The 25,785-nt window shown below is 38.7% G+C and overlaps 2 protein-coding genes across 4 annotated transcripts; both read left to right on the plus strand.

Moving 5' to 3' along the window:
- The first annotated feature begins 468 nt into the window (after positions 1–468).
- Positions 469–18,765, plus strand: LOC125982994 (gamma-aminobutyric acid receptor subunit alpha-2). Of its 3 annotated transcripts, none has more exons than XM_049743825.2 (10): positions 469–879; positions 1,264–1,336; positions 2,467–2,582; positions 6,648–6,715; positions 8,600–8,820; positions 9,952–10,034; positions 10,340–10,483; positions 16,374–16,526; positions 17,594–17,796; positions 17,944–18,765. In XM_049743825.2, exons 2-10 carry the CDS (start codon positions 1,269–1,271, stop codon positions 18,250–18,252), a joined length of 1,365 nt encoding a protein of 454 aa, XP_049599782.1. In that variant the 5' UTR covers positions 469–879; positions 1,264–1,268; the 3' UTR covers positions 18,253–18,765. The 3 variants fall into 3 exon arrangements, with proteins under 3 accessions (XP_049599782.1, XP_049599776.1, XP_049599770.1); XM_049743819.2 differs by having other exon boundaries at positions 1,267–1,336; XM_049743813.2 differs by lacking the exon at positions 469–879 and having other exon boundaries at positions 1,163–1,336.
- Positions 18,766–20,464: 1,699 nt separating this feature from the next.
- On the plus strand, positions 20,465–25,755 carry guf1 (GTP binding elongation factor GUF1). The gene is given in 18 exon segments (XM_049743812.1): positions 20,465–20,775; positions 20,857–20,968; positions 21,397–21,545; positions 21,779–21,801; positions 21,803–21,851; positions 21,933–22,010; positions 22,281–22,364; positions 22,442–22,506; positions 22,587–22,790; positions 23,479–23,618; positions 23,779–23,902; positions 24,060–24,192; positions 24,323–24,466; positions 24,580–24,713; positions 24,901–25,002; positions 25,156–25,275; positions 25,378–25,414; positions 25,500–25,755. Coding segments are annotated over 18 exon segments (2,022 nt in total). The 5' UTR covers positions 20,465–20,586; the 3' UTR covers positions 25,635–25,755.
- The last annotated feature ends 30 nt before the right edge of the window (positions 25,756–25,785 follow it).

Genomic DNA, 25,785 nt, shown 5'->3' on the forward strand with positions numbered 1-25,785 from the left:
AGCTTGATCAAATCTCTGTAAAGGCAAATTTAGAATCTCATGGTGCGCCTAATATTATGATCTCTTTGCGTATACGCTTTAATGTCAGTATCACCAAAACACCAAAGAAGTTGTTTTGTCTTATATTCTGTGCACACGCATACTGACTGTCCTCTGCTGGACAAAGACAGTAACTCACCGTATAACAACAGTTTTCTCTCCATGTTTTTTTCCCCCCACTATGGTTGATTTTCTGGTTCAGCAACCGTAAGCAGTCCAAACGTCACCGCATTTCCGCTCAAACTAAAGCCAGAAAATCCCATTTGGAAACATTGCTTTCCTCCAAGCAAAGTTCAGAAAAAGACCAAATTTGCATAATCAATATGTTATCATATTGACTGCAGGCAGCTGGGGCGGAAACTACATCAATTAACATGCGCGCATTCCAATAAAGGCTCTTGGAGCTGGAACTACCTCTAGGACCCAGTAAGTGTCCTCCTTAGCCTTTTGGAGTGTGTGTATGCGTGTGGTGGGGGGGCTCAATGTGCTTCTTGCTAATCACGAATCACATCGAGACCACAAGATGAAAATGCACAAGACCCTTTGAAAGCAAGAGCTTCTCACTGCTTGCTTTGATTTATTTTTATTTTATTTTATTTTAGTCGCTTCCATTTTTTTTTTGTACCCAACGCATTTCTATCATCTAATTGCTTCATTTAAGCCACGATGGAAGCCGGTGCATTCCAGCTGACTGGGATTGAGATGTGATTCTCGTGACACATTTCCATCCATTCATCGCTTCCATCCATTCAAAGCTGTGAATTGGCTTTAACTTTTTCCTTTTTTTTTTTTTTCCACCGTCGACGATTGCAGCTGCCGTGGGTACTTTGTGCACTTGAGGTGAGCGCGCTTTGACACAAAAGAATCACGTACAACCATTGTCACGGCAAAGGCGCGGGGGAAAGGGTGATGCTTTCTTTTTCTGCTCTGTTTCCATCACGGGTATTCTATTTGAAAATTGATCATCATTGTTATCTATTTGGTGGCACCGCATAAAATCGTGGAGCTGGTATTTTGTGGCAATAGCAGTGCGTGGGTGCGTGGGACGTGTCACTGAATACCAATTACCGCCAATCACCCCCCCCCCCCCCCCCCGCCCGGATCGTCTCTTTATTTTTCCCACTCGTGGGGTTTTATTATTTCCTCGATGCAATGCTGTGATGTTATGTTTTCTATTCACTGGTTGTCGTTGCGGTGGGCGTCCTCCTTGTGTCGGTGTTGAAGCAGCAATGTGGAGCGGCAAGAGCGCGCCTCTGCTCCTCTCCTGCCTGCCGCTCATGGCTTTGTGGATAACCAGGTGAGTCTTTCTTTCTTTCTTTTCTTCATTTTTTTAAGCTTTTGTGAAAGGGAGACACCTAGAAGATGTCTGAGGGACCTTCTGCCTTTCAGTAATCCTTAGACGCACATATTGCGCACCAAGGAGACAATTTACGCCAGGGGTCACCAACTATATTTGTCAGAGGGCCATAATTTCACCGGACAGCATGGATATTGAATGATGTTTATTGCTTTATCCATTTCTGTCGGAAATTTAGCCTCAGTCTCAATTGTTTTCATCTGCTTTAGTGTGATATTTTCTCTTTGAAATCAAAATTATGAAATTCAGTCGTGAATTGGACAGTTCGGAGGGTTCAGCCCGCGGGCCACCATTTGATAATAACTGGTTTACGCCTTCTGTGCTCTCAGTCTGGCTATAACCTGGAGGCATGGTGCTGATAAAACAGATGGGTTGGATTATTGACTTGTTGGAAATGAACAATTCATCATAGCTTACATTATTTGTATTACATTATTTTCATGTTGCATTTATTGTGTGGATGCTGGACGTGTTCACAGTTTCCTCACAATTCCACATTCACTCCAAAATATCTCCATTCATTCCCAGTGGCACGTTCAATATCATTCGATATGATTTCATATCATTCCACACTTTTCATATTGCAAGTTCTTCACCAATATCATTCCACATCATTGAGTATCTTTTAACATCATTATATATATACATATATGTATATGTTGACATTTTCATTCAGCATTCTCACAATATATAATAGATTTGAGGGAAAAATAGTCAAATAAATTATTTAGATATTCAAATAAATGTTCCATATTCTTTTCTGTCCTTATGAGAGAAATATTACTGACCCGAGGCTGCTTTTTCCTGAGCTGACAAAGTTGTTGATTATGTTCAGCTATAATGTACTAAAGTACCTTTGGTGACTTCATTCACAATGACTGAATGAAATTTGTATTAGACGGCTAATAAATGTTTTCTGCCTTGTAATGAGAAAGGAACAAGCACATTTTGTTTCCTGAATCAACTCTTTGGGGGGGGGGGATTGGGAGTTGCAGCTACTCTTCAAAACCAATCATGTTCATGAAAGCTCCTCTAGCGTGTCATGTTGTTGTCATGTGTCTGTTGACCAGATCGGTAAAGGCAGACACCACTTCTGATGCCTTCAAAACCAACATCACCCTATTCACACGCATCCTTGACAGCCTGCTCGATGGCTATGATAACCGTCTTCGCCCTGGTCTAGGAGGTAAGAAAATAGTACATTTGATTTCAATTTGCTACCTTTGCCAATATTCCATTGCATATTTCCCTTTACTAAATATTCACAAAGCTAGTGAACGGCTTCATTTGAACACACTTGGTTTAACATTAGCATTTGTTGCACAGATAACCTTTGACGTTAACCCCTCCCGCCCATAGTGAGTTAAACACACAGTAACATAACATTGAGATTATATAACACATTGTTTCCTAGAAAAAAAGACCCATTTGACGATCAAACGTAGAAAAAAAGTTTTTTTTAACTGTATAATGAGTCTTTTTATGTACAAGTACGCATCTTACTAAATTATGTATTTTTAGAGGAGCAGTTTGAGCAAAATGGTGCATTTTAAATGGAATGATTCTTCTAGTCATATTTTCAAAAAGGCAACATTTATGACACCAAATATTTCCCCCGTGGTGACGGCTTAAAATGTAATTTTGCAGAGGAAGCAAACGGCTGTAAATTTGAATAAATGAGGAAAAACGGTACTTCCCGGGCGTGCCTCTCCGTCCTCGCCTCTTCCATCACCTTGTATGATTGGCGTCTCATTTCCGACTGGCCCCTCACCCCAAAGCCGAGGACCTCCCTCAGGATTTAGGTCCATTTGAAATTCAAATTCCTGAGGCCATCAACCCGGAGAAGCCATATGGGGAGCAGATCTTCGTTGGTCTGGCAGTGTTGTGCACTGCTGCTCCTCAGTCACAAGTGCTGTTAGTGTGTTTTTTTTTTTTTTAAATTGTAAATATATATAGTAGTGCCCCAAATGTTGATGCACCATTTTACGTACAAAATAACCGTACGTGTGTATCTGTGAATATCTACATGTGATATATGTTTCTATCTCATCTGTGGGTTGACAATTACGCTTCACGAAACAACGTATATGAGTCAAACCGTTCCACACTTGGACTTAATCATAAAGGTAGAAGAGCGAAATCTAGGGCAGAGGTTTTCAAGACCAACTCATGTTTGCCCCTTGAGGCAACTGGGAAGTTTCAAGGGAGAGGAAATTTTTTTTCCTGTTTCATAAGTCAAGTGTGAGTGTAACTGCACACATGGCTCTTCATTTCACTCCAAGCCAATAAAGTATCAACACATCAGGTTGAAAGCAAAAACTGTTGTTAAAGTGCAAATCATAAAAATATTTCCCACTTGTCTGTTGCGTTCAAATGTGCATGACACCTTTGAGACGTAGCGTCTGGTTCCTGTGGCTGCAGAACGCATGAAATAACACTGCACATTATTTGCGATGAGACTGTGAGCTGAACTCGGTTTATAGTCACGCTGTTTTGTTCTCTGTGAGCCCAAATCAAACCTACACAAAAAAAGTTCACAGTGCAAAATATGGTAAAGAAATTAGTACTGACGTCCTAAATGGGCCTTTTAAGTGGTGTCTTTGCTGCACGCCCACATTACATGTCTCTTCCAGGAATGGGAAGTATCTTCATGCAATTTAATGCTAATATGACTTGACCTTGTCTTCCATGCTTAACCATCCTGCGGGTATGGGCTTTACATTTCCATGAAACCCCCCACACTGACTACTATAGATAATCATATGAGTCCACAGGAGTGAATGTTTAAATTATATTTATTCAGTATCAGCCATAGAAGCGGCTAGCAAACAGAATTGTCTTAGAACTTTGTTATTGGAAAACTAACAAAAGCAGCATTCAGTCTATCTGTCTTGAAGTGAGCAAAGGGCAAATCAAAGGGAAGACAAAAATTGTGTGCCCCCAGTAACCCGCCTCTGGTGCTGATAATCCTAAATCATAAAAATATTCCAAATCAATATGAGACTTACGCTTGTCACTGAGGTGCTATGCAGTTCGCCCACATAAGGTGTGAATTACAATTGAATTTCACACAGCTATTCTTAATCTTGTGACCTGTATAAATAAGCAATGTGGAAATTGTGAAAGGTGTTACTTTCTGCATTTTATTTGGATGAATACAAATAATGTGTAAGATGGATTCTCCGACATTTGGAAAGCGCCAGGACTGAGGCGCGTTTCATCCGACCAATTAAACACGGTTCAGCAAACCAGTCTGTAACAAGGGACGAGGATTTTACGGCAAGCGTGTTTGGCTTTCCTCGCCAAAGAAATGAACTTTAGGTATTGTCCTCGTGTTCATATAAATAACCTCACTGTCATCCTCAGGCATTAAATGCACTCTGGGTAAAACATTTCACTCCAGGGAGCCTGTGCTGTCCCAAGTTTGCTGCAACAAGAAGGCACTGTTGGTTTTGTGTCGTCTCTCTACGTGTTTGTTGTGCACAGAAATGTAGACTTCAATTCAACAAAATACGCAAGGATGATGTCTTTTCATCCAGAAGGACCAAAGGGAGCATAATAGCAGCTCCACTGCACAACCCCCTCAATCTAGTCAGCTTCTCTCTACCTCACTTCAACTAGCCTAATTTATAACAATGGCTCGATGAAGAACAATCGATTATGCAGTATTTTATTTTAAATACGATCAAATTCATTGAGTCTGGAGGCTTGGTGTGATCTAATTTCCGATGGTTATTTTCAAAGCTGAAAATTCTGTGCTTTGAACTGCAACAAATTTTGAAACAAGCGATACAAACCAAAGGTGTGCTCCCTTTACAGTCTCTGTCATGATCATTAAACTAAATCATTGTTTTCCTCAGTGATATATTTTATACAGTTCCATCCTAAAATTTACTTAGTTCTCCAATTACCGCCATCATGACCTACAGAAGAAAATGACTACAAAGGTTTCATTCCTTTGAAATATACTGTATTTAATATGATCACTGACATTATGCATGATTGGAACATTAACACTTTGCTTAATTCAAAGATATTGCATAAAAAGCTACGTAAAAATGGTTCCTAAATAAAAAGTCAGTTGGGATTAGCTTCAGGTCATCCACTACCCTAAAGAGGGCAAGTTGTGTGTGTGTGTGTATGGGGGGGGGAGTAATTGATGAAACTTCACATTCAGTCTGAAATACAGACCATCAAAAAAAATAAAAAATAAATCAGCGGACAACCTTTTGATGCCTATGATATTTCCTAAGTAACACTAATGGAGGGCCCATGTGGTGGGTCCTCAAAATATGACATCTTTTATATGAACTCGATTCATAACACAGAAGTCTACATACATAAATGTAACTTGCATTTTGTCAAAGTAAACTCGATGCACTTGATGGCCTGCTGTTCCTTTTGATTCGCATACTTTTTAAATGAGAAAGCCAGCCCGTAATATTTCTTAATGGAGCAATGGGGGTGAGTGCCAGCCTTACAATGCATCGGAGCACTTTAGCTTGGACTAATGATGTCTTTAGATTATGAGTGTTTGGGTAAAAGGGAAAGGAAAGCTTTTTAAATTGACCGAGCCCGTGAGCTCCAGCTTCAGTAATTATTGAAAGAGACAGCGTGTGGAAGTCGCAAATGGACTTGATGTTGCAGAACTGATGCAGGAGAGCAACATTGGGAGGTTGATGTCCAGGGGTTAATATAGCCACCTTCTGTTATGCTGAATGTCACTTTCAGATTCCATCAACAAAACATAAGACAAAGAAAATGATGTTCAAGCATTACAGAAATAATCGGGGGGAAAAAAATCTGTTGATTGAATCTGTTGATTCCCGCCCCCCCAACTATGAGCAACTATGATGTCATTTTCAGTCGACAGCAAGTGGCAAAATGGCCGCCCCCGGAAATGAAGAAAATGAGTGGATTCTGATGAGTAATTCATATACCACAAATGCAATATTAATTAGACTACCATTAAGACTATTGGGGCCGTGTAGAACATATTATTGTAAATATTTTTTTTACTTGACCCTTTGAATGGTTTATCAGAGAGAGGAGACGGAAAAGAAATTTGGCAGATTTACAATTTCCATACGAGTAGAATTAAGCATGTTTACATTTTGGGGATGCTCTTGTGTTGTATCTTTAAAAGTTCTGGGTTAAAAATAACATTTGTTTAAAAGAAAATTGCTCAGTGTAGTTTAAATTGTGCTTCTTTGCTGCTTTATTGAACATCAAACTATGCTGTGCCTTCCAGACAGGGTCACTGAGGTGAAGACGGACATCTTCGTCACCAGTTTTGGACCTGTTTCAGACACAGACATGGTGAGGGCAGATATACGTATTTTTTAATATTTAATCCTCCTTGTTTAAGCCTCCTTTAATACATCATTATTTTGGCGGTGCACACACCATTCGCTACAGAACTAAAGCGGGACTTGTGTTCCTCTCTAAGCACGACGTCTATTCATGTGACAGTAATCATCTTATGAATTATTGAAACTCCTCTTGTTATTCCCCCCAGTCCTTTGTTTATCCGGGGTTTCCCCGCTTATCATTCTGAGACATGCGACCCACTCCACCTCATATCGTATATGTCCCCTGCCTTTGTTGAGGACCCATTTTCCAAGTGATTGATCCGTTGATTGAACGGCAAAAATGCGGCTGTTCAGTTCTCTCCTCTCTGAATGAAATGGAAATGAGAACTCACTCTCGCGCGCACACAAACAGGCAAAGTCGTGACTAGCAGGTCTCACATAAGGAATCAATCATGTTGAGGAGAAATGATAAAAATCCTCTTAATAAAAATAAACATAACATTTTGATTACCACCAACATCTGACTGGCTTAATCTGTCCATGAATTTAGGAATTGTTTTTCCATTACAAAAAAAACAACAACAATTGTCTGGACACTCATTATTAATTCATTCAACTTCCTGTTTTTTTAAAATTAGATTTTTTGTCTATTTGTGCCCTGTGATTGGCTGGTGACCAGTTCAGGGTGTCCCCCGCCTACCGCCCGCACACTGCTGCACACCCGCGATTCTCGTGAGGATAAAGCGGTTCAAATAATGGATGGATGGATGGATAATAGTCTCAAAATGAGTTTGATGTTAAGGACAATAGTGTTTGGCGCCAACGTGATGCATGAGGCTTTCAAAAACCAAAAGGCACTGTTTAATTTAAAAAGGGTGATTAATCTTGCGAAAGATTTGTTTCCAGCCTAAATGATTGAGTCATTTTTCTTCTGTTGCTGCCCCTCACAACAATTACACTTTTTATTACACTCTTACCTGACCTATACTGAGCCATTAGGAGAAGCACGTTGCTTCACACACACAAAAAAAGGACTCAAATATTTGTGTTTTGTATTTATAGTGACACAATGATGATCTTGATCACACGGGGGGGGGGGGGGGGGGGTCTCTATTTGTGTCGACAGCGCATCTGCGCCTGATTTGCGTGTCAGCACAAGACTTATACTCACTCAATTTGACAGACCTGTTTCCGCCAAGTCTGATGGATACTCGTGTTAATTGTACTTTCTGCCATCTAGCGAAAAAAAATCTGCCTGTCTCTACAGGTCACTGGCATTGACTGATGAGCACATTTTTGGGGAGTGAAAATTGATCATTTTCTCTAATGTGCTGTGGTACATTGGTTGGAAATTACTGTACATTGACCTGGACCACCATCATGATCATTTCAAATCCTGGGATTCAATATTTCCATATGTATGTTTCATTGGAGGATTTCACCAATCTGGTGTGACTTTCAGTAAAAAAAAAAAAAAAAAACTCAATAGGGGTTTGTCGTTTTTTTCCACTGGCTATGTGTGAATCAGGTAAACACACACTTTAACACACAATTCATCGTGCAGGGCTTTCTGCGCTGGTATGTGTGGCTTCTTTTGACAACAGAGAATTATGGGTCAAGGGGTTCTTCCCTGCCTCAAAGCCATCTTGGGAAAAACGCCCAGGCTGGGAGTTGTGAGGAACACAAGCGCAGGCTTCACCTCTCAAATACCGTCGAATCGGAAAAGTCACCCGGTTCTCAGGTTTAATGTGTCAGGTGGAGAGCGATAAGAAACGACAGCAGAGTGCAATGTGTTTTAGTTCACATTTTTCAACCAAGCTCGGGAGTCTGTTGTGTTCGCTATACACACAAACAGTAACAGTTGGACTGATGACATTTTCTCTTCCCTCAGGAATACACCATCGATGTTTTCTTCAGGCAAGCCTGGAAGGATGAGAGATTAAAATTTCATGGACCAATGAATATATTGCCTCTCAACAACCTGATGGCGAGTAAAATCTGGACCCCCGACACTTTCTTCCACAATGGGAAGAAGTCTGTGGCTCATAACATGACCATGCCCAATAAATTGCTGAGGATCAAAGATGACGGGACGTTGTTGTACACAATGAGGTAATTTACGTCAAACAAACTCATCTGACTGCGATACAGTTTGAATCAATATGCTGTGATTAATCATCTTAGGAAAGATTTGCTCTCACCGTGGTGGGAGTTTTATGTTGTAGTCAATAATTCTAAAAGCCCTTTTTTTTTTTTCGACGCGTAGACTGCATTTGAATACAGATTGAGTTCAGCAGATTTTCACGAGGACGCGGAAACATTTTAAAGGACACAGTTTTAGTCAAGCATATACTGTTTTGCCACAGTCATTCTAGTTTTTTTTTTTTTTTTTTTTTTTTTTGCATATGCCCATCTCAGATCTTTCCCTAGACTGTATTGCGGGATTTTGTAGTGATTATTTTTCCACATGGACTGTTATTGGAGAAAAGGCAGAATGTCCAAAGTTTGGAATAATTTGACTCCCAATAAAAAATGCTCAAGTGCAATTTGAATGCTGCAAAATTACAACCGGTTTAGGTTATACAACTCCTTGTTGTTGACATTGTTAGCTAATTTAATTCAGCCTATTGGTAGTTAGTACAAAATTGGAATTCCTTACCTCGTGGTCCAGGGTAACTTTATTTAACAAAGGTAACAAAGTAATATATACAAGCAGATATTCAAACGCGCACTTCACTCAACACAAAGGGCCGTATGTTTATGCCCAGTGCAAGACCAGCACAAAGTTTAACTGTGCACGTGGGTGGAAATTTCTTTTTGTGGTATTTTGTAGACTGGCAATTCAAAGGGTCATTTGCGCCATTGTGAGAGTGAACACAGTTGACTTACTTTTTGTCCATTAAAAGCAGGTCACTCATTTCAAAATCAGTTTTGACATTACGGAAGAAGAAATAGACTCACTGGAGTCCATTTAGAAAATCAAAGCACGCAAAGTATGTTCATCAGGAACTGCAAGCAGATCTCTACTTGCGGATAGTGTAAAGTTGGCCAGGGTCATAGATCACCACTGTGAAGCAGGTACTTGAATACTTAGCTCGTTTGTGTCTGTAAGGCCCAGAATGTTTGTGAGCTATAATAATGCTGATAATATTTGTCATTCAATGAATTAATTTCTTCAATGGGTTTGAAAGGTGATATTTCGAATGCATTTTTCAAGTGTATTTTTCTGTGAATCTAATGCAGGTTAACCGTGCATGCAGAGTGCCCGATGCATCTGGAGGATTTCCCAATGGACTTTCACTCCTGTCCGCTTAAATTTGGCAGCTGTGAGTAATGCTAATAATAATTTTGGTGTTGTTGCTGAGTTTTTGCTGTCTTCCGTCCTTCTTAAGGTATTTTTGTTGTCCACAGTTATATGGAACTAAGCAGCCATTGCAAATTGATCACTGATAACCATGGCAAAGAATAATAGCTATGAAATTCCTGACACATAACACATACAATTTCATGAAATGATAATGAATATATTGAAGGAGCACGACAAAGATTGAAGGTTTTATTGTGCTTTGCTTATTTTGGTTCAATTGTATGCATCCTTTCAAACAGAGGTGTGTGTTGTGTTTTTCTTTAGACGCCTACACAATCTCGGAAGTGACTTACGCTTGGACTCTAAATGCCTCTGATTCCGTAGTAGTGGAAGGAGAAAGCTCGCGTCTGAATCAGTATGACTTACTTGGACAAACGGCGGGCCAGGAAACTATTAAATCAAGTACAGGTAAGCTCAAACTCAGACGAGGCAGTTTACTGTTTGGACTTCTTCATTTCACACTATTCTTCACGTTCGAGTAAATAGTCCTTCACCACTGTGGTTAAACATCAATGTGGGCGCTTATTTATTGGGTCTTCATTCGCCTGAACTGCAAGGGCCGCAGGAACAAAACATCATACCCCACCTCCAAACAGTTTCATTGGGAATAACAAACTGTGGCTTTGTGCTTGTCTTGTTGAACTCTATGTTGCCTTTGGCAGGTATAGCTTGTGACCAAAGTCTTTTGCCGTTACTGTTTGTACTTGGAAAAAAGTAAGATCGATATTTTTTATTAAATTGATTGGAATTCAATCATTCGACGAACGCAAACTTGTCATACAAGACCTGTATGGTGTCAATAAACCCAATTTAACTCACTTTACAATAGCCAGTAGTTTTGCATCTAATGAACATTTCCTTAAAAAAATAGTTGCTTCCACCTGTTTAATACCAGTCTTAATTCAAATTTACCGTCAAACTAACCTTCAAATACATTTCAATCAAACGATCAAACGGCCCTTCCTAGCTTAATGCTATAATGGAAAATACCACTGACTTGCTAACAGTTAGCATCTGTAGTAGTTGTAGTTCTTTAAGCAAAACCTATTTGAACACAGACAATTGAACAACCCAAATTATATAGCAATACTAACAGGCATATATTCTTTATCCTCTATGAAAAATTACTGAGTAGAAGTAGTAGCAGAAGTAAATTTACATTTGTGTCTACATTTTGTGTCGTCATTTGCTCAGTACCACCTACTGGTATGCTCAAATACTTTACATTATAATCATTTTTATTAAGTATTTTGCGTGTGTGTGTGTGTGTGTGTGTGTGGGGGGGGGGTTAATGGCATTTCTAACCATTTCAGTAGAAAAGATGATTTCAGATATTATACAAACATGGTCTTAGAAAGAAATGAACTCATATCCGGAGGCACCACTGTAGCATTAATTTGCATTTAGCGAGGACCGGAAACCCAAAAGCAGCATGACAGGTGTGCTACAGCTCCTACAAGCCTTTCCACTTTAACAAAGCTCCCCATGGAGAATGAAAATGGGCAGACTATTTACTGTGTCTTTCTGCGCGTGTTTGGTGTGCTCAAGGGAGTTGGAGGAAATAAATAAATGCTATAGCCATAAAAACAGATGAATGATGTTGCTGCAGCTCTGGACAAAAACATAGGAAATATATTTGCCTGTTGCAATAGAAAGGGATGCTCGCGGAACCGTAAATGATGGCTGCTGTGCCTATCAATGATTTTATTGTCCAATTCTAGCTGCGAAAATTCCTAATGAGAGGTAAAACAACTTGGCGTGCACATAAACTGAGGTTTGAATCAAGCGACATTGACAGAAAGTTAATATTGTGGTTCAATTGTGGTACTATCAAACAAGCTGCATGTGTAGATGCCTGAATTGCACATGAATGACTCCACAGTGATAAAATGTTTGAACCATAGCCTACTGGAAAAAAAAAGAAGAGAAAACTCAATTGATTTAAATTAATTTCATTTCTGTACGTGATCAATTTATTCTCAGCTGTTTGTTTTCGTAAAGAAGGCTCTGGAACAGATGAGAGATCTGAAAAGTGTGTGTGACTCTCAAGACAGCATTGATCTAATTTTAGCAGTATTATTTGGTTGCGCAAACAGCATGACACCAAGGGAGAGTCATCAGTGCTGGGAGATCACTGCTGCTTTCATCTTTTCAACCAGTTGTCAGCCTGCAAATGTGAATCAAGGCTCAGATGTGTGTGTCTCATTCATTTATTTGGAGTTTCTCCTCATAGGCTTTGTCTTGCGTCACTGTCTGCGGAGTAGGCTTCTCAGTTTTTATTCATGGAAATGATCTTGATGTTCAAGGAAGGGTTGGTGAATGCGTTTATCACATGCAATGATAATAACTGCAGATTTATCATTAAACACACAACTAGACACTGTAGTTAGTACCTGTAAAATATGACTAATTTGATTAGCAACAGTGGATTCTTACGTTCAATTTATTTCAACTGTAGTTGGAGCTAAGATTTTGGCTCACAACACAAAATATTCAAGCAATGGCACATAACACTCAAGGTACTTGTTTTGAGAAAAGTCTATGCATTCATTTTGCAAATGAATTGCTGCTCTGCATTAACTTATAAAGGTGCAATGATTCATTGATAACTAATCAATTGTCAAATTAATTCCATAACTATTTTTGATCAAGTGATTTATAGACCATAATTTGTTTAAATTTGTCCAACTCTTCCAAATTTCAGGCCATCAATTGTAAATGTTCTTCAATTAATGTAGTGCCTCATAAAACCAAACCTACGTTATGTGTTTTGAATCTAAAATAAACTTTTACAAACATCAACATTTAATTTGGAAAACAATAATCAACATTTTTTGCCTGTTTTCTGATTGAACCAATGATCGAATTATATTTGTCACAATTGGAATGGTCTCCTACTGTAGTTTTGAATTTAGGGAGGAAAATGGAAAACTTTTTCTTTTTTTTAATAAAAGTCAGATTAATTGTTGAAAAAAAATCTTACAAATAGGTTGTTGATTATGACAAAGAAAAGAATGCCATCTGGTCGTCCAGTCTTTTCGACTTACTGTCCGCACAGGTCACGGAATGACTACAAGTTGTTTTCACGATTTGAAATTAAATCCTGTCCGTCTCCTCCCTTTCTTAACGGTTTCAATTCTTATTCCCCCAGTGACTTCCTTTCAGTATCAAGGGAATTCCAGCATCCATTTCGCTCTCCACGACTCTCCTTTCATGAACTAAACGCTTCTATCAAGGATAAGTGGTGTATGATGTCTTCATAGGAGGAAAATGCCCGACTGCGAGTGTTTCTTTGGTTGAACTAGTCGCTCCACATTATCTGATTGGCTGACTTTAAATGAATCATTCATTAGTGGTGTGTCAGGGCTTAATGTAGCGTATTTGCAAAGTAGGTCATTTGGTACGAGCAAATGTGCTCTCGGGCGTCACTGGGATGGACATCTTGCACAAACATGTGAACACAGCCTCACACGTTTGCAAAATTTGTACAATTTCACAACTCATTCATGTTCTACTTGTTACTTTAAAGCACTTGTATGTTGTACACTTGGGTGCAGCTGCATGCTTTACATACACAACACACGTCTGAAGCGAGCTGGAAGGAATCTTGTCATTTAATCCGCACTGTTTTGTGCAGCTAACAGGGACCTTGGCATTTCAGGGTGTGAATAATAGAAAGAAGGATGTGAGTTGTGTAAGTTTCTTGGTCTTATTGATGTTTATTCATGATTTTCTGACACTTGAAAAGAGAAGAGCAAATGAATATAAATATTACAATTTAAGGGGGGAAAAAATAATAATTTCGTAAACTGCAGACATGTTAAATTGAATTACCGTATTTTCTGCACTATAAGGCGCACCTAAAAACCTCAAATTTTCTCAAAAGCCGGCAGTGCGCCTTATAATCAGGTGCGCCTTGTATGGACCAATGCTGAGCCAGTACAGCAGGCGTGTCCAAAGTCCGGCCAGCGGACCAAATGTATATATCTTATATATGGACAAAGTTTTAAAATAGGCCATTCATTGAAGGTGCGCCTTATAATCCGGTGCGCCTTATATATGGACAAAGTTTTAAAATGGGCCATTCATTGAAGGTGCGCCTTATAATCCGGTGCGGAAAATACGGTACTACTAAATGGGAAAATAAATTCTAAGAAGAGCATATTTCTGTTTGTTTGTGCCCAATAATAAACTTTGGGTTGGAGAAGTTTTCCAGACCCGCTGAGATATCCCCCAGGCAAAATAAATCCTAGCTCCGCCAGTGACCAGTTACTTACAACAAGAAGGCAGTAACTAATTCATTTACTGCCAATGATGGCTATAGGTGTCAAAGATCAATTTTCAACTGGGCTGTCAGTGAATGAGTTAATTGGCTTTGGACGCCACAAATATCAGAGATCACAGTCCTGCTCGAACCTCTAATGATTCTGAGCTGGTCTAAATGATTCCACGAAGACTCGGTGTGAGAATAACTGTCGATTATTTCACTTGTCTGTTAGTAACATTCTGGCAGACATAAATGAAAAATTCCAAGACAACTGAGACTAAATAGCTTGTGAAGATGAAAGCCATGCTCTCTTTGTTAATGGTTGTGGCAATTGTCGATAATAAAGGCTTGTCCAAATGAAATTGCTTTTATGGAGTTATATTACGTGCAAGGAGAGAGCACAGACACGCTTTGACTAACAATAGCGAAACACTTCCCCCACGAACGGGGAAACCGTGTTTTCTCCTGGTGGGAGTGGTTGGTGTGGATGATCTAGGGCAGTGTTTTCCAACCTTTAGTGGGCCAAGGCACATATATTCTATCCAAACAATCTCACGGCACCAAACAAAACAAATTTATAGTATTTCAAGTGAACCAATCAGTGGTTTAGACCTTGGAAGGCAGAACGAGGGCACAGATTCAGGTTAGCACTTGTGGTCATAGCACAACCACCAAACATTTGCTCAGATGACAGAGGCTGTCATTGCTGTGAGAAGCTTGTTGCCAAAAGTGTTGCCAGGGGAGTTAGCAATTGTGTATGTGGGTTTATACCGCGTTGATGCGAAGGTACCCACATTCCTTCTGAGGCTCGGTTGCCATGGTAACACTCATTGCAAATGGAAATGGCGTAGGGCTCAAGATGGATCTTTGGGGAAAAGCTCTGGTTGTTTTAGTTTAGGTTACTTGTTCTTTCCGTCGCTTCGTTTCTCAAGATTGGCTTTCTGGTGTAACCCATGGGGAATGACTGCAAATCTGTGGCATCAAGGTAAAGAATGAGGTCAGGGAAGCTGTTCTGTTGACAAGTGGTCTTTTTCTGTCAGATGAGTCACAGTGGCACCAAAGATGGTATTTGTGTATCTCTAAAAAAACAGATGGGCAAAAAGGGGCCGTTCTCCTACTTGGGTCAATTTGACCAAACCTTCAGGGTTTGTATGTCCAAAATGACTCACTTATTTTGAGAGAATTGGGTCGAATTGACCCAAATAGTGGATCAGGTCACTCACCGCATCCGAATTTGTTTTTTTTTTTGACCCAACTGTTCACAAGGACATCATTCGGCACCGTGAAGGCCATCGTGAGAAAATCCACTTAAAGCAAAAAACATCTTTAACATGAACCGTAATAGTGTGCTCAGAATGGGCGGTGCGCACCTCTGTGTCCTGTATTAATGAGATGTGAACACGAGATGGTGTCTCCAACATTTGTGAGATCCTCTAATTATTGTATTCCCTCTCAACAAGCGATCACAGGCTTCTCCTGAAAAAATCCAACACATCCTCTTGATTCTTTCCACACACACACACACACATGCCTGATTGCCCCCCCGATCCAGTACACAGGCATTGATGCCGGCATGCAAATTAAATCACACAAGATAGTATGTAGCTCCATGGGATACTGCAAGTGCACTCAACATCTAGTTGTAGTAATAATAAAAAGACATAACAATAAAAATCTTTAGGAATTAACTGCTGGAATTGACACCAGCTCCCCATTCCCACCTCTTTCTTCTCGTCTCATGTAACCAGGCCATCATTTCCGATGGCAATAAATGAGCTATGTTTCTCTTTTCTGTTGCCATGGGTAACACATCTCCTTCTCATGTCTAATCGTGGCTTCGCTTTGAGATAGAGCCTCGATGCACAAGGCCTGCCTCACACTTTGCACTTGCACAGTGATTCTCGATATGTTTTGCATATATAGAATATATATACAAACCATTTATTATTCGTCATATTATTGAGACATTTTTCCTATTCCCATCCGAGTTGCAAATTGCAATGTTTTAAATTGACCTCCTCTTTTGCTCAGGTGAATACACCGTGATGACCGCTCATTTCCATTTGAAGAGGAAGATTGGCTATTTTGTCATCCAGACCTACCTCCCATGCATCATGACCGTCATCCTCTCCCAAGTGTCTTTTTGGCTGAATAGAGAATCAGTGCCGGCAAGAACTGTATTTGGTAAGTGTGTGCATCACTTTTTGACTATATTCTTCTAATGCTCATTCTTTTATCGTTATCGGATCATCATTTCAGCAGGTTATTACAATACATCTGTGATCTTAATTTTGGAAAACTATTTGTAAGCGCAAGGCTGAAGGAAAATGTTTGGAAGCAACGGAGAATGGGGACTTGAAAAGAGGAGATGTGCTTTAAATGCTTGGCTGCTTTTTCTATATAGCTGAACTTGTTTGTAATCCAAGTGGAAGTAATAAGAGTGACCGAAGACTGGTTGACTCAGGGAAGAAACCACATGGGAAATAAGGATCTCCTTTCAGATAACAAATTGGCCTCCCGGGTCAATGAGAAGTGAATATTCATGATTATCTGGGCTTTTGTGCTTAGTCTGTTGACCAGAAAGAAAAGTAGAAGCTGACTTGTTTTTTAATAGTTCGTAACAGCAGGCAGATCAATGCAAATATGAGAAATGTTGGCATTAATTGATACAAGTGTAATGATTGATGTTTCAATTTCTCGAGCTCATCAAACATAGACAAATGCTTCTTTGAACTCATTGTAATAATCAAGTGGATTGCAGATAAAAGCATGGATGAGATTCTTCTGCTTGGATCATGAAACCCTTTAGCCTGAATATGTTTTTCAGCTAGCTATTTTGCTGCAACTGCTGAAAGTTAGGTCCAAGTCGATCAGCATCCCAAGATGCTTTTTAGAAAACAGTGACGCCAAGTGTTTACTAACAACAACCCTCTTTTCTGTATTGCCGAAAACAATTCTCAGGTTTGTCTTGGTTCAGCTGAAGGAATTTTTGTTTCATCCACTTGTTAATTTGCTTTAGTGACGCAACATGGTAATTGAACTGCTGTCATTTGGAGACTCTAATAAATATTATAGGTGGGTGTTATCTGCATAGTGATAGTTGCCGTTGTGAAACATTTGACCCAGACTGAACAAAAGGGGTCCAAGAACTGACCCTTGAGAGACCCTCTAGACCTGTGCACTCCATATAATACCAAATCTGACTATAGTTTTGTCAGGGTTGTAACTTAACTTTGTCTTTGTGTTTTCAGGGGTAACCACGGTGCTCACGATGACAACGCTGAGTATAAGTGCTCGCAACTCCCTTCCCAAGGTTGCATACGCCACCGCCATGGACTGGTTCATCGCTGTTTGCTATGCTTTTGTCTTCTCTGCTTTGATTGAGTTTGCCACAGTCAATTACTTCACCAAGCGTGGCTGGGCCTGGGATGGAAAGAGTGTTGTGACCGACAAGGTGATGAGACGAAAAAAGTTTTGACAATGATGTCTCCATGTTCATGCTATCGCGACACCCCGCACTGATTCATTCACGATTCAAGAATTGAAATATTGGCGCGCTTATTTCCGACACATTTCAATTGGTTCTTTTTTCTCTCAACAGAAAAAAGAGAGGACATCTGTGATCAAGAAGAACAACGCCTATGCTGTAGCAGTGGCTAATTATGCACCTAACATTACCAAGGATTCAAGCACGCTTCCAACCATTGCTAAAGGAGGTGCTTTAGAATCCAACAAGGTCAGAGGAGATGGCAAGATCCCCGACAGCAAGAAGACTTTCAATAGCGTTAGCAAAATTGACAGGATGTCAAGGATTTTGTTTCCCGTTCTCTTTGGTTCCTTCAACCTGGTTTACTGGGCCACCTACTTAAACCGAGAACCCGTCATCAAGGACATGGTGCCCTCCACTTAGACGCCAGCTTCAATAAGTTTTGGTCAGGAGGCCTCAGAACCAAATACCTCCAGCAACTGTGTGTACGTACTTTTGCAGAGTGATGTCCTGGATTGCAGTGTGATCCTCTAGCTCCGCCTATTTTCTACACTGTCTGCAGCACTTTTGACAACTCTTGTCTTTTGTAAATGTCTGTCTATTTATATTCCCTTTTCATTGTGTGATGACTTCTATTAGAATGTGTATCTCCTGTTTCCAGTTTATGTATGTGACCACTGTACATACAATATCAATGTGAACACGAACATATATGATGGTTTAAAGTCACTTCTAAATTCGGATGTAATCAACACCATTTTCTTGATATTTTCTTATGTCATTTTTTTTTTCCGAGTGAAAGAGATTTTCTGATTATGTTTTTGTTACGTTTGACTGTCTTCTGTTTTCAAAAGTGGCCTGACTTGTTTTGTCCAAGCCAATGCAAAAACACAGTTGTATAGTGTTGTTTCAGAATAAATGTTTTATTACCCGTGACCATCAGCATGGAGCTCTAATCAATATTTAAAAACGATAATAATGTTTTAAAAAAGCATACAAGTAAACATATTCATTGTGTTCCTGGCTAAAATTTACACATTTTATAATAATGACTGACAAAAATGTAAAGTTTAAAAATTACAATTTATACAAAGCTGAGATATGTGTTCACGAAACAAGCCTTAAGATGCATTTCCATATATGACCACTAAGAGAAGTAATGGTGCAAGGAAATCAGACAGAACAGAATTTACAGCTGTCACATGTAGCCTATAAGAAATAAAAGGATGTGGGGTGGACATTTTTTGATAGAAAGTCAACAAGGTTACCTTAACCAGACTATCACCAGTTAACTTTTATTTTTTAGACAGTTTTTCAATCAAGCGTTTGATTTTTTTGGGGAAATACAATTTCACAATGGTTGTGTAGCAAGGTGAGAAACAAAACCAAAACAGTTCATTTGTAATATTCTTGTTGTCGTATATAGTATAAAACTTTTATTATGTGTTTACTTACATTGAGTTTTATTTATATTTTAATTCCTGCATTAGTTTGAAAGTAAAAAAAAAAAAATTCTGATGAATTTTAAAAAAAAATGACAGTCTTTCTAGTGTTGTAATGTGAGAGGATATGGCAGTGCTATTGTGGTTTGTGTTACATTTTTTTCTGACACTCAGAGAGGATAGAATGTTTTGTGAAGAGAAATACCTTCCGCCCCTCATCAGTAGCCAGATATTGTGCTTTCCCTTTTTTTACCCACTCAACAACAGTCTATTTTTTATTGGATTTTTGGATCAAATGTTGCATGGCATAACACTCTGGCTTGCTTTCTTATCCCTCTCAACATTCCTTCGTTTCAGACTTATTGTTTGCCGTCCTATTGAAATTCTTATACATTTTAGATAAGAATGATTGTTTACAAGGTCGTTGCGCCCAGTTTTTAATAAAACATATCACCGTAAAATGATATATTTACTTGTTATTTTTGGATTTTTAGCAAGAGACTTTGGAGGCAATACTAATGTTGGTTGATGTTTTGATGTTGAAAAAAAAAGGTCCTATACAACATTTACTGAGCAAAGGCACATATTTCACATTTCAAAATATGACTGAAAGTAGATACACAGGTTCATTGCATTTACAATTAAAAATCATTGAAAGGCAAATATAGATGAACAAGGATTCTATTGTGAAGATAAATAAGTGGCCATTGATTAGTCATTACATCAAAATGCAACAATAAATCTTAGTCAAAACACATTACACACACATTGAAATCTGTCAAAGTATTCGTAAAAGAAAAAAGCTATGATAGATGAACATTGAAATGTCTCAAAGTATAAGTAAAAAAAAAAAAAAAGAGCTATGCCAAATGAACGATTGTTACCATAGCAACTGGCGTCGGTTTTTATTCATCGGCAGGCTGTGGACGGGATTTCCGGATGTTCGACAAGAACGTGCTTATTATAAAATAAAATGTTCAACATTTTTTGGGGGTTTAATTAAAATAAATTTGTTGGGCTGTATTATTTGCATTTAGCATGCTGTAGATAGGATATCGTGTTTTTCTACGTATAGTGCAAACAACAAAGGTAGATGCATCTATAAACTACATTTCCCAGAATCCTTTGCGACAACCAAAAATGTCAGCGCCCTTGACTTTCGTGATCGGCACTGTTTTAGGACTATGCGCATATAAAATCTCGGGATTTCTACAATACTAACCTCTGTCCATTAATGCTAAGCAATGAGGCGGTATTAGCATTAATTGCATTGTTTTATTCTACCCTGTCAGTCGTGTATAGTTAAATTTCACGCATGTTAATCATGCTTCTGTCGTCCACGCTACCGTTTCGATGTGTTTTACTGTTGAAAATGTGCAGAGGGAAAATGCCAAACCATAGTATGAGTTATTCGGTGCTAAGACATTGCTGGCTGAAGAAACTATCCATTCCTTCTAAAAATTTGACGCTGCAGCTTTCTAACCTCTGCACTCAATATGACAAAGTAAGACTAGTTGTGAAAGTAAACATAAACCTTTTCTATTTAGAAGCATTGACCAAATTTTTGTTTTATTATGTTGTGTAGGAAGTCATTGACCTATCCAAGTTTCCTGTGGATAGAATCAGGAATTTTTGCATCATTGCACATATCGACCATGGAAAGAGCACACTGGCTGACAGACTATTGGAAATGACAGGTATGTTTGTAAAAACAGCTGGATAATGTACCAACAATCAATAGATTTGATTTATTGTATATTTTTTGTATATATATTAAATTTGAAATGTGTAAACTTTTTTTTTTGCTATGATGAAAACAAACTCATCTAATTACATTCTTCTACTCTTAGGAATACCTTTGTAAATAAGATTTCAGTTTGATGCAGACAACTAAACCATTTACACACATGCACACAAAAAAAAATCCTATTTAAAAAGACACTGCAGTACCTTGTTATAAGTCCCAATCAAACAATATAAATAACCTATTTTTATCTCGGGTACTAGAGCTCTTTATGTAGTTTAGCTGGACCTAGAAATGTCCAATGAGTTTCCATAAATCATTCATCTCGGTTTGACCTAAAATGATTTGAGGTGAGTTGTAAATAATGGCTGTCATTACCAGGGGCCATAGCAAAAACAGACAAAAACAAACAAGTGCTGGATAAACTCCAGGTGGAGCGAGAGAGGGGCATAACCGTGAAGGCCCAAACTGCCTCTTTGTTTTACACACATCATGGCAAGCAGTACCTCCTAAACCTCATCGACACGCCAGTAAGTGGGCTATTATTTGACTACTGTTTTGTTATAATTCCTTGGAAAAAAAAAAGAAAAATCTTTCAAGCTGTTAGCCATTGTAACACTATTATTAAATGTCCAATTTTAGGAGTTTATTTTTTCTAGTTGCTGATGAGACAAATTCACCCACTTTTTAGTATATTTACTATTTACTAGTTTTTATGTATTTATTTTGCTAGTGATGAGTAATTTCACATGCATCTCCACAGGGTCACGTTGACTTCAGCTATGAAGTCCATATCGGCCTGTCAGGGCGTCCTCCTGATTGTCGACGCCAATCAGGTTACAAGAGCCGGCCGGCCGCGGTGTGGTTGTTTCTGAAAATGCTGATGCATTCTATTGACGATGTATGTGGTGTTCAAGGGCATTCAAGCGCAGACAGTGGCCAACTTCTACCTGGCTTTTGAAGCTCAGCTCTCAATCATCCCTGTTATTAACAAGGTAATTAAGTTGTTTTTTTTATTTGAGTGGAACATCCTTCAAGTCCCAATTCAGTCAAAGTGCATTGCATTTGTGCCTGACTGAGATTTATATTTTTAGAGTGTTTTGTCACATTTCAAATGTTCAAGTAGTTTTTGGCATGTGTGAGTAATCCAGAGTGCCTGGAGAAAGCCCAGTTATTTTCATTATTTAATGATTTTTACATGATGATGATATTTACACCATATTTTATACATGCTATGATATGCTATGCTAACTACTATCTTTCAGATTGATTTGAAAAACGCGGATCCAGAGAGAGTGGAGTCACAGATTGAAAAAGTGTTTGATATTCCTCGTGAGGACTGCATCCGGGTAGGTTGAGGAATGCTTTTCAGCTTCATCATGAATGAAAATGTTTTTTTTTTTTTAATGAATTCCTCTTGTTTCAGATTTCAGCTAAACTGGGTACAAATGTTGAAGAGGTTCTCCAAGCGGTTGTAGAGAGAATTCCACCGTAAGAATAATCTGTCGTTCAAGACATGAGTCAAAGTTGACACATACTCACTGAATATTTTTCCCCCCATGTTCTCTCAGGCCTTCGGCAATTGTTCATGACCCATTCAAAGCTCTTGTCTTTGATTCAAATTTTGACCACTACAGAGGAGTCGTGGCTAACATCGCTGTGTTTGCGGGTCACGTCAAAAAAGGGGACAAGATCGTGTCAGCGCATCTTGGCAAAGCCTACGAGGTCAACGAGCTCGGACTTCTTCGCCCAGAGGAGCACCCAACTCAGAAACTGTAAGATGCATTCTGACTTGACTCATGACACTTTTTTTTTTCCTCCAGGATCATACTAATCAAAGAAATGTGACCAGCAAATAGTGTGATGTGCTTTTGAATTGTCATACCGAGAAGTAATCCAACACAGACAGTGTATTATAGAGATCTCAGAATGGGTTGTAGGATATCCAAAAAGGGAAAGGTTACCTAATCTTCATAACATTATTTACTTTTTTCTGTTATTCTTCACCCCTGAATAACAAACGCCCATATGGAATGTTTTTTTAAATCAAATTGAACATATAACTATATAATCCAGATTTAATGTTTGTGATAATGAAAACGAGGTTATGTTTAGGGCTATTGAATATTTTTAGAATTGATCATTCTATCAATTAATTGGATACAGTTTTATTTCCATTAAAGTATATATAAACATTTGTAAACTTTTTTTCCCCAATTACTGTTTATGAACCAATTACTTTTGTTTATTTGGTATTGTTTACGGATTAAAAAATCAGCTAAACAACATCACACTAAAAGGATTGATGGTCGTTGATTTACAAAATAAAAGCAGATGTCTGCAAAGGTCTTATTTTGATTAAACACAAAAGATAAATCAGTGTGTTTCATGAAAGACTAGATAAATCAGAGAATTGTTACTTTTGAGAGCTTTGTTTGAAGATTGGGGTCGTTTGTGTCTCAGATTTGCCGGACAGGTAGGCTACCTCGTAGCCGGGATGAAGGAGGTAAAAGAGGCGCAGATTGGGGACACCCTCTACCACCAGGGCCAGCCCGTAGAAGCTCTACCCGGTTTTAAGCCAGCCAAAGCAATGGTGTTTGCTGGTAAGAAATATCCTCATGTGGTATTGTCACCAATTGTACTAAGAAAACCCCCCAAAACAATCCAAGTTATATATAACAATTAAGAAAACGGGTTGTGATGTTTAACCAACACCAACAAAACCAGCTGTCTGAATGTAGCTGTGGATCACTTTTTCTCTAGGTATGTATCCAGTGGACCAATCAGAATACCCGGGCCTTCGTAGCGCCATCGACAGACTGACATTAAACGACTCCAGTGTCACAGTGCAGAGAGACAGCAGTATGGCCCTGGGAGCTGGTTGGAGGTCAGTACCAAACTGGTCATGCAATCCCTAACTAAAGAGTTGGTCACTGCACTGAATTCTGTATCATGTCAATTCAGACATGTCTTAGTGTTAATGGGTGAATAATTCAGTGTCTCGTATAATGAATGTTATGTATAACACTAGTGGGAATCCGCAGGCTGGGCTTCCTGGGACTTCTTCATATGGAGGTGTTTAATCAGAGGCTGGAGCAGGAATACAATGCTTCTGTCATCATAACAGCGCCAACGGTGCCTTATATGGCCGTGCTGTCGTCACCTAAACTCATCAAGGTAAGACTTGGTTCCAGATCGAATTTCCAACCCTTACTTTTAAATTGTACTTCTTGGGTATGATGGAATCAAAAGAAACTGGAACTGAAGATAATGAGCTGTTCAACTCGCACGTGTAAACTTGTTACAGGAACATGGCAAGGAAGAGATCACAGTGGTGAACCCAGCTCAGTTTCCAGATAGATCGGTCGTGTCGGAGTATTTGGAACCAATGGTGCTGGGGACCATTTTAGCACCTGACACATACACTGGCAAGATTATGACTCTATGCTTGGTAAGATTTCTTTCTGTCCTACTTTAGATGTCTTCTGCTTATTAGACATGTGACTGAATATTGTTTCTGCCCTTTCTAATGAAAAAAAAATGGTGTTGTTTGTACTCATGTAGAATCGCAGAGGCATCCAGAATAATATGGTGTACGTCGATGACCATCGCGTGATGATGAAGTATCTTTTCCCTTTAAATGAAATTGTTGTGGATTTCTACGATCTCCTCAAGTCTCTGTCTTCTGGATATGCCAGGTAAAATAATGCAAGTTTGCCAAACTTACTTTGCCTTCTAGTATGTGGTTAAAGGATGGGCATTGTAATCGCTGAATTAATTAAACAATCATTAAAGAAAAACATATCAGTGTGCACTTGATTGTTGATTGTGTTATTATAATCTCCACGTTATTGAACACATTATTTTGATTTTTGTCCTTCATAGCTTTGATTATGAAAATGCAGGCTACCAGGTGGCTGACCTGATCAAGATGGACATTCTATTGAATGGGCGCCCAGTGGAAGAGCTCACTGTAATTGTGCACAGGTAGGTTTTTTACAGAAGAGCTTAGCTCTGTGAGTCACACCTCAAGTTGCATCTCATTACATAAAAATATTTTAAAATATATATATTTATGTGTATATAAAATAAAATTATATATATATATATATATATATTTTTTTTCTTTTTTCTTTCCAGAGCACGTGCATACAGCACAGGAAAAGCCATATGTGAGCGACTCAAGGATTCCATACCAAGGCAAATGTTTGAAATTGCTGTACAAGCAGCTATTGGAAGTAAAATTATTGCAAGAGAGACGTAAGTGAAAGGCTTTTTATTTACTATACACCATGAATCATTGAAAATATAAGCGAAAAAATGCCTTTAGAAAATTAACATCTCAATGTGTGGCTTTTTTAGAATAAAGGCGTACAGAAAAAATGTCATCGCAAAATGTGTAAGTATTATTTGATTTTTCTATTCATGCTGTGTCATTTGTGATGATGTTTGCACTAATTAAATGATTAATTCTTTGTTGCAAGTATGGTGGGGACATAACACGCAAGATGAAGCTCCTGAAGAAACAAGCAGAAGGCAAAAAGAAGATGAGGCGTATTGGCAATGTGGAAGTACCCAAAGATGTTTTTATCAATGTTCTGAAGAGGACAGACAAATAGAGTTACTGTAAATATACTGTACTATATATATTATATGAAAGATTGTAGTATATATCCATAGAGGTAGTATGTTATTGAAATACTGCATTGTTCACTTCAAAATAAAATAGTACTGAAATAATTGTGTTAAATTTGGCTTTCTACGCAAAGT

Source organism: Syngnathus scovelli, chromosome 1, assembly GCF_024217435.2.
Source record: "Syngnathus scovelli strain Florida chromosome 1, RoL_Ssco_1.2, whole genome shotgun sequence".
NCBI lineage: Eukaryota > Metazoa > Chordata > Actinopteri > Syngnathiformes > Syngnathidae > Syngnathus > Syngnathus scovelli.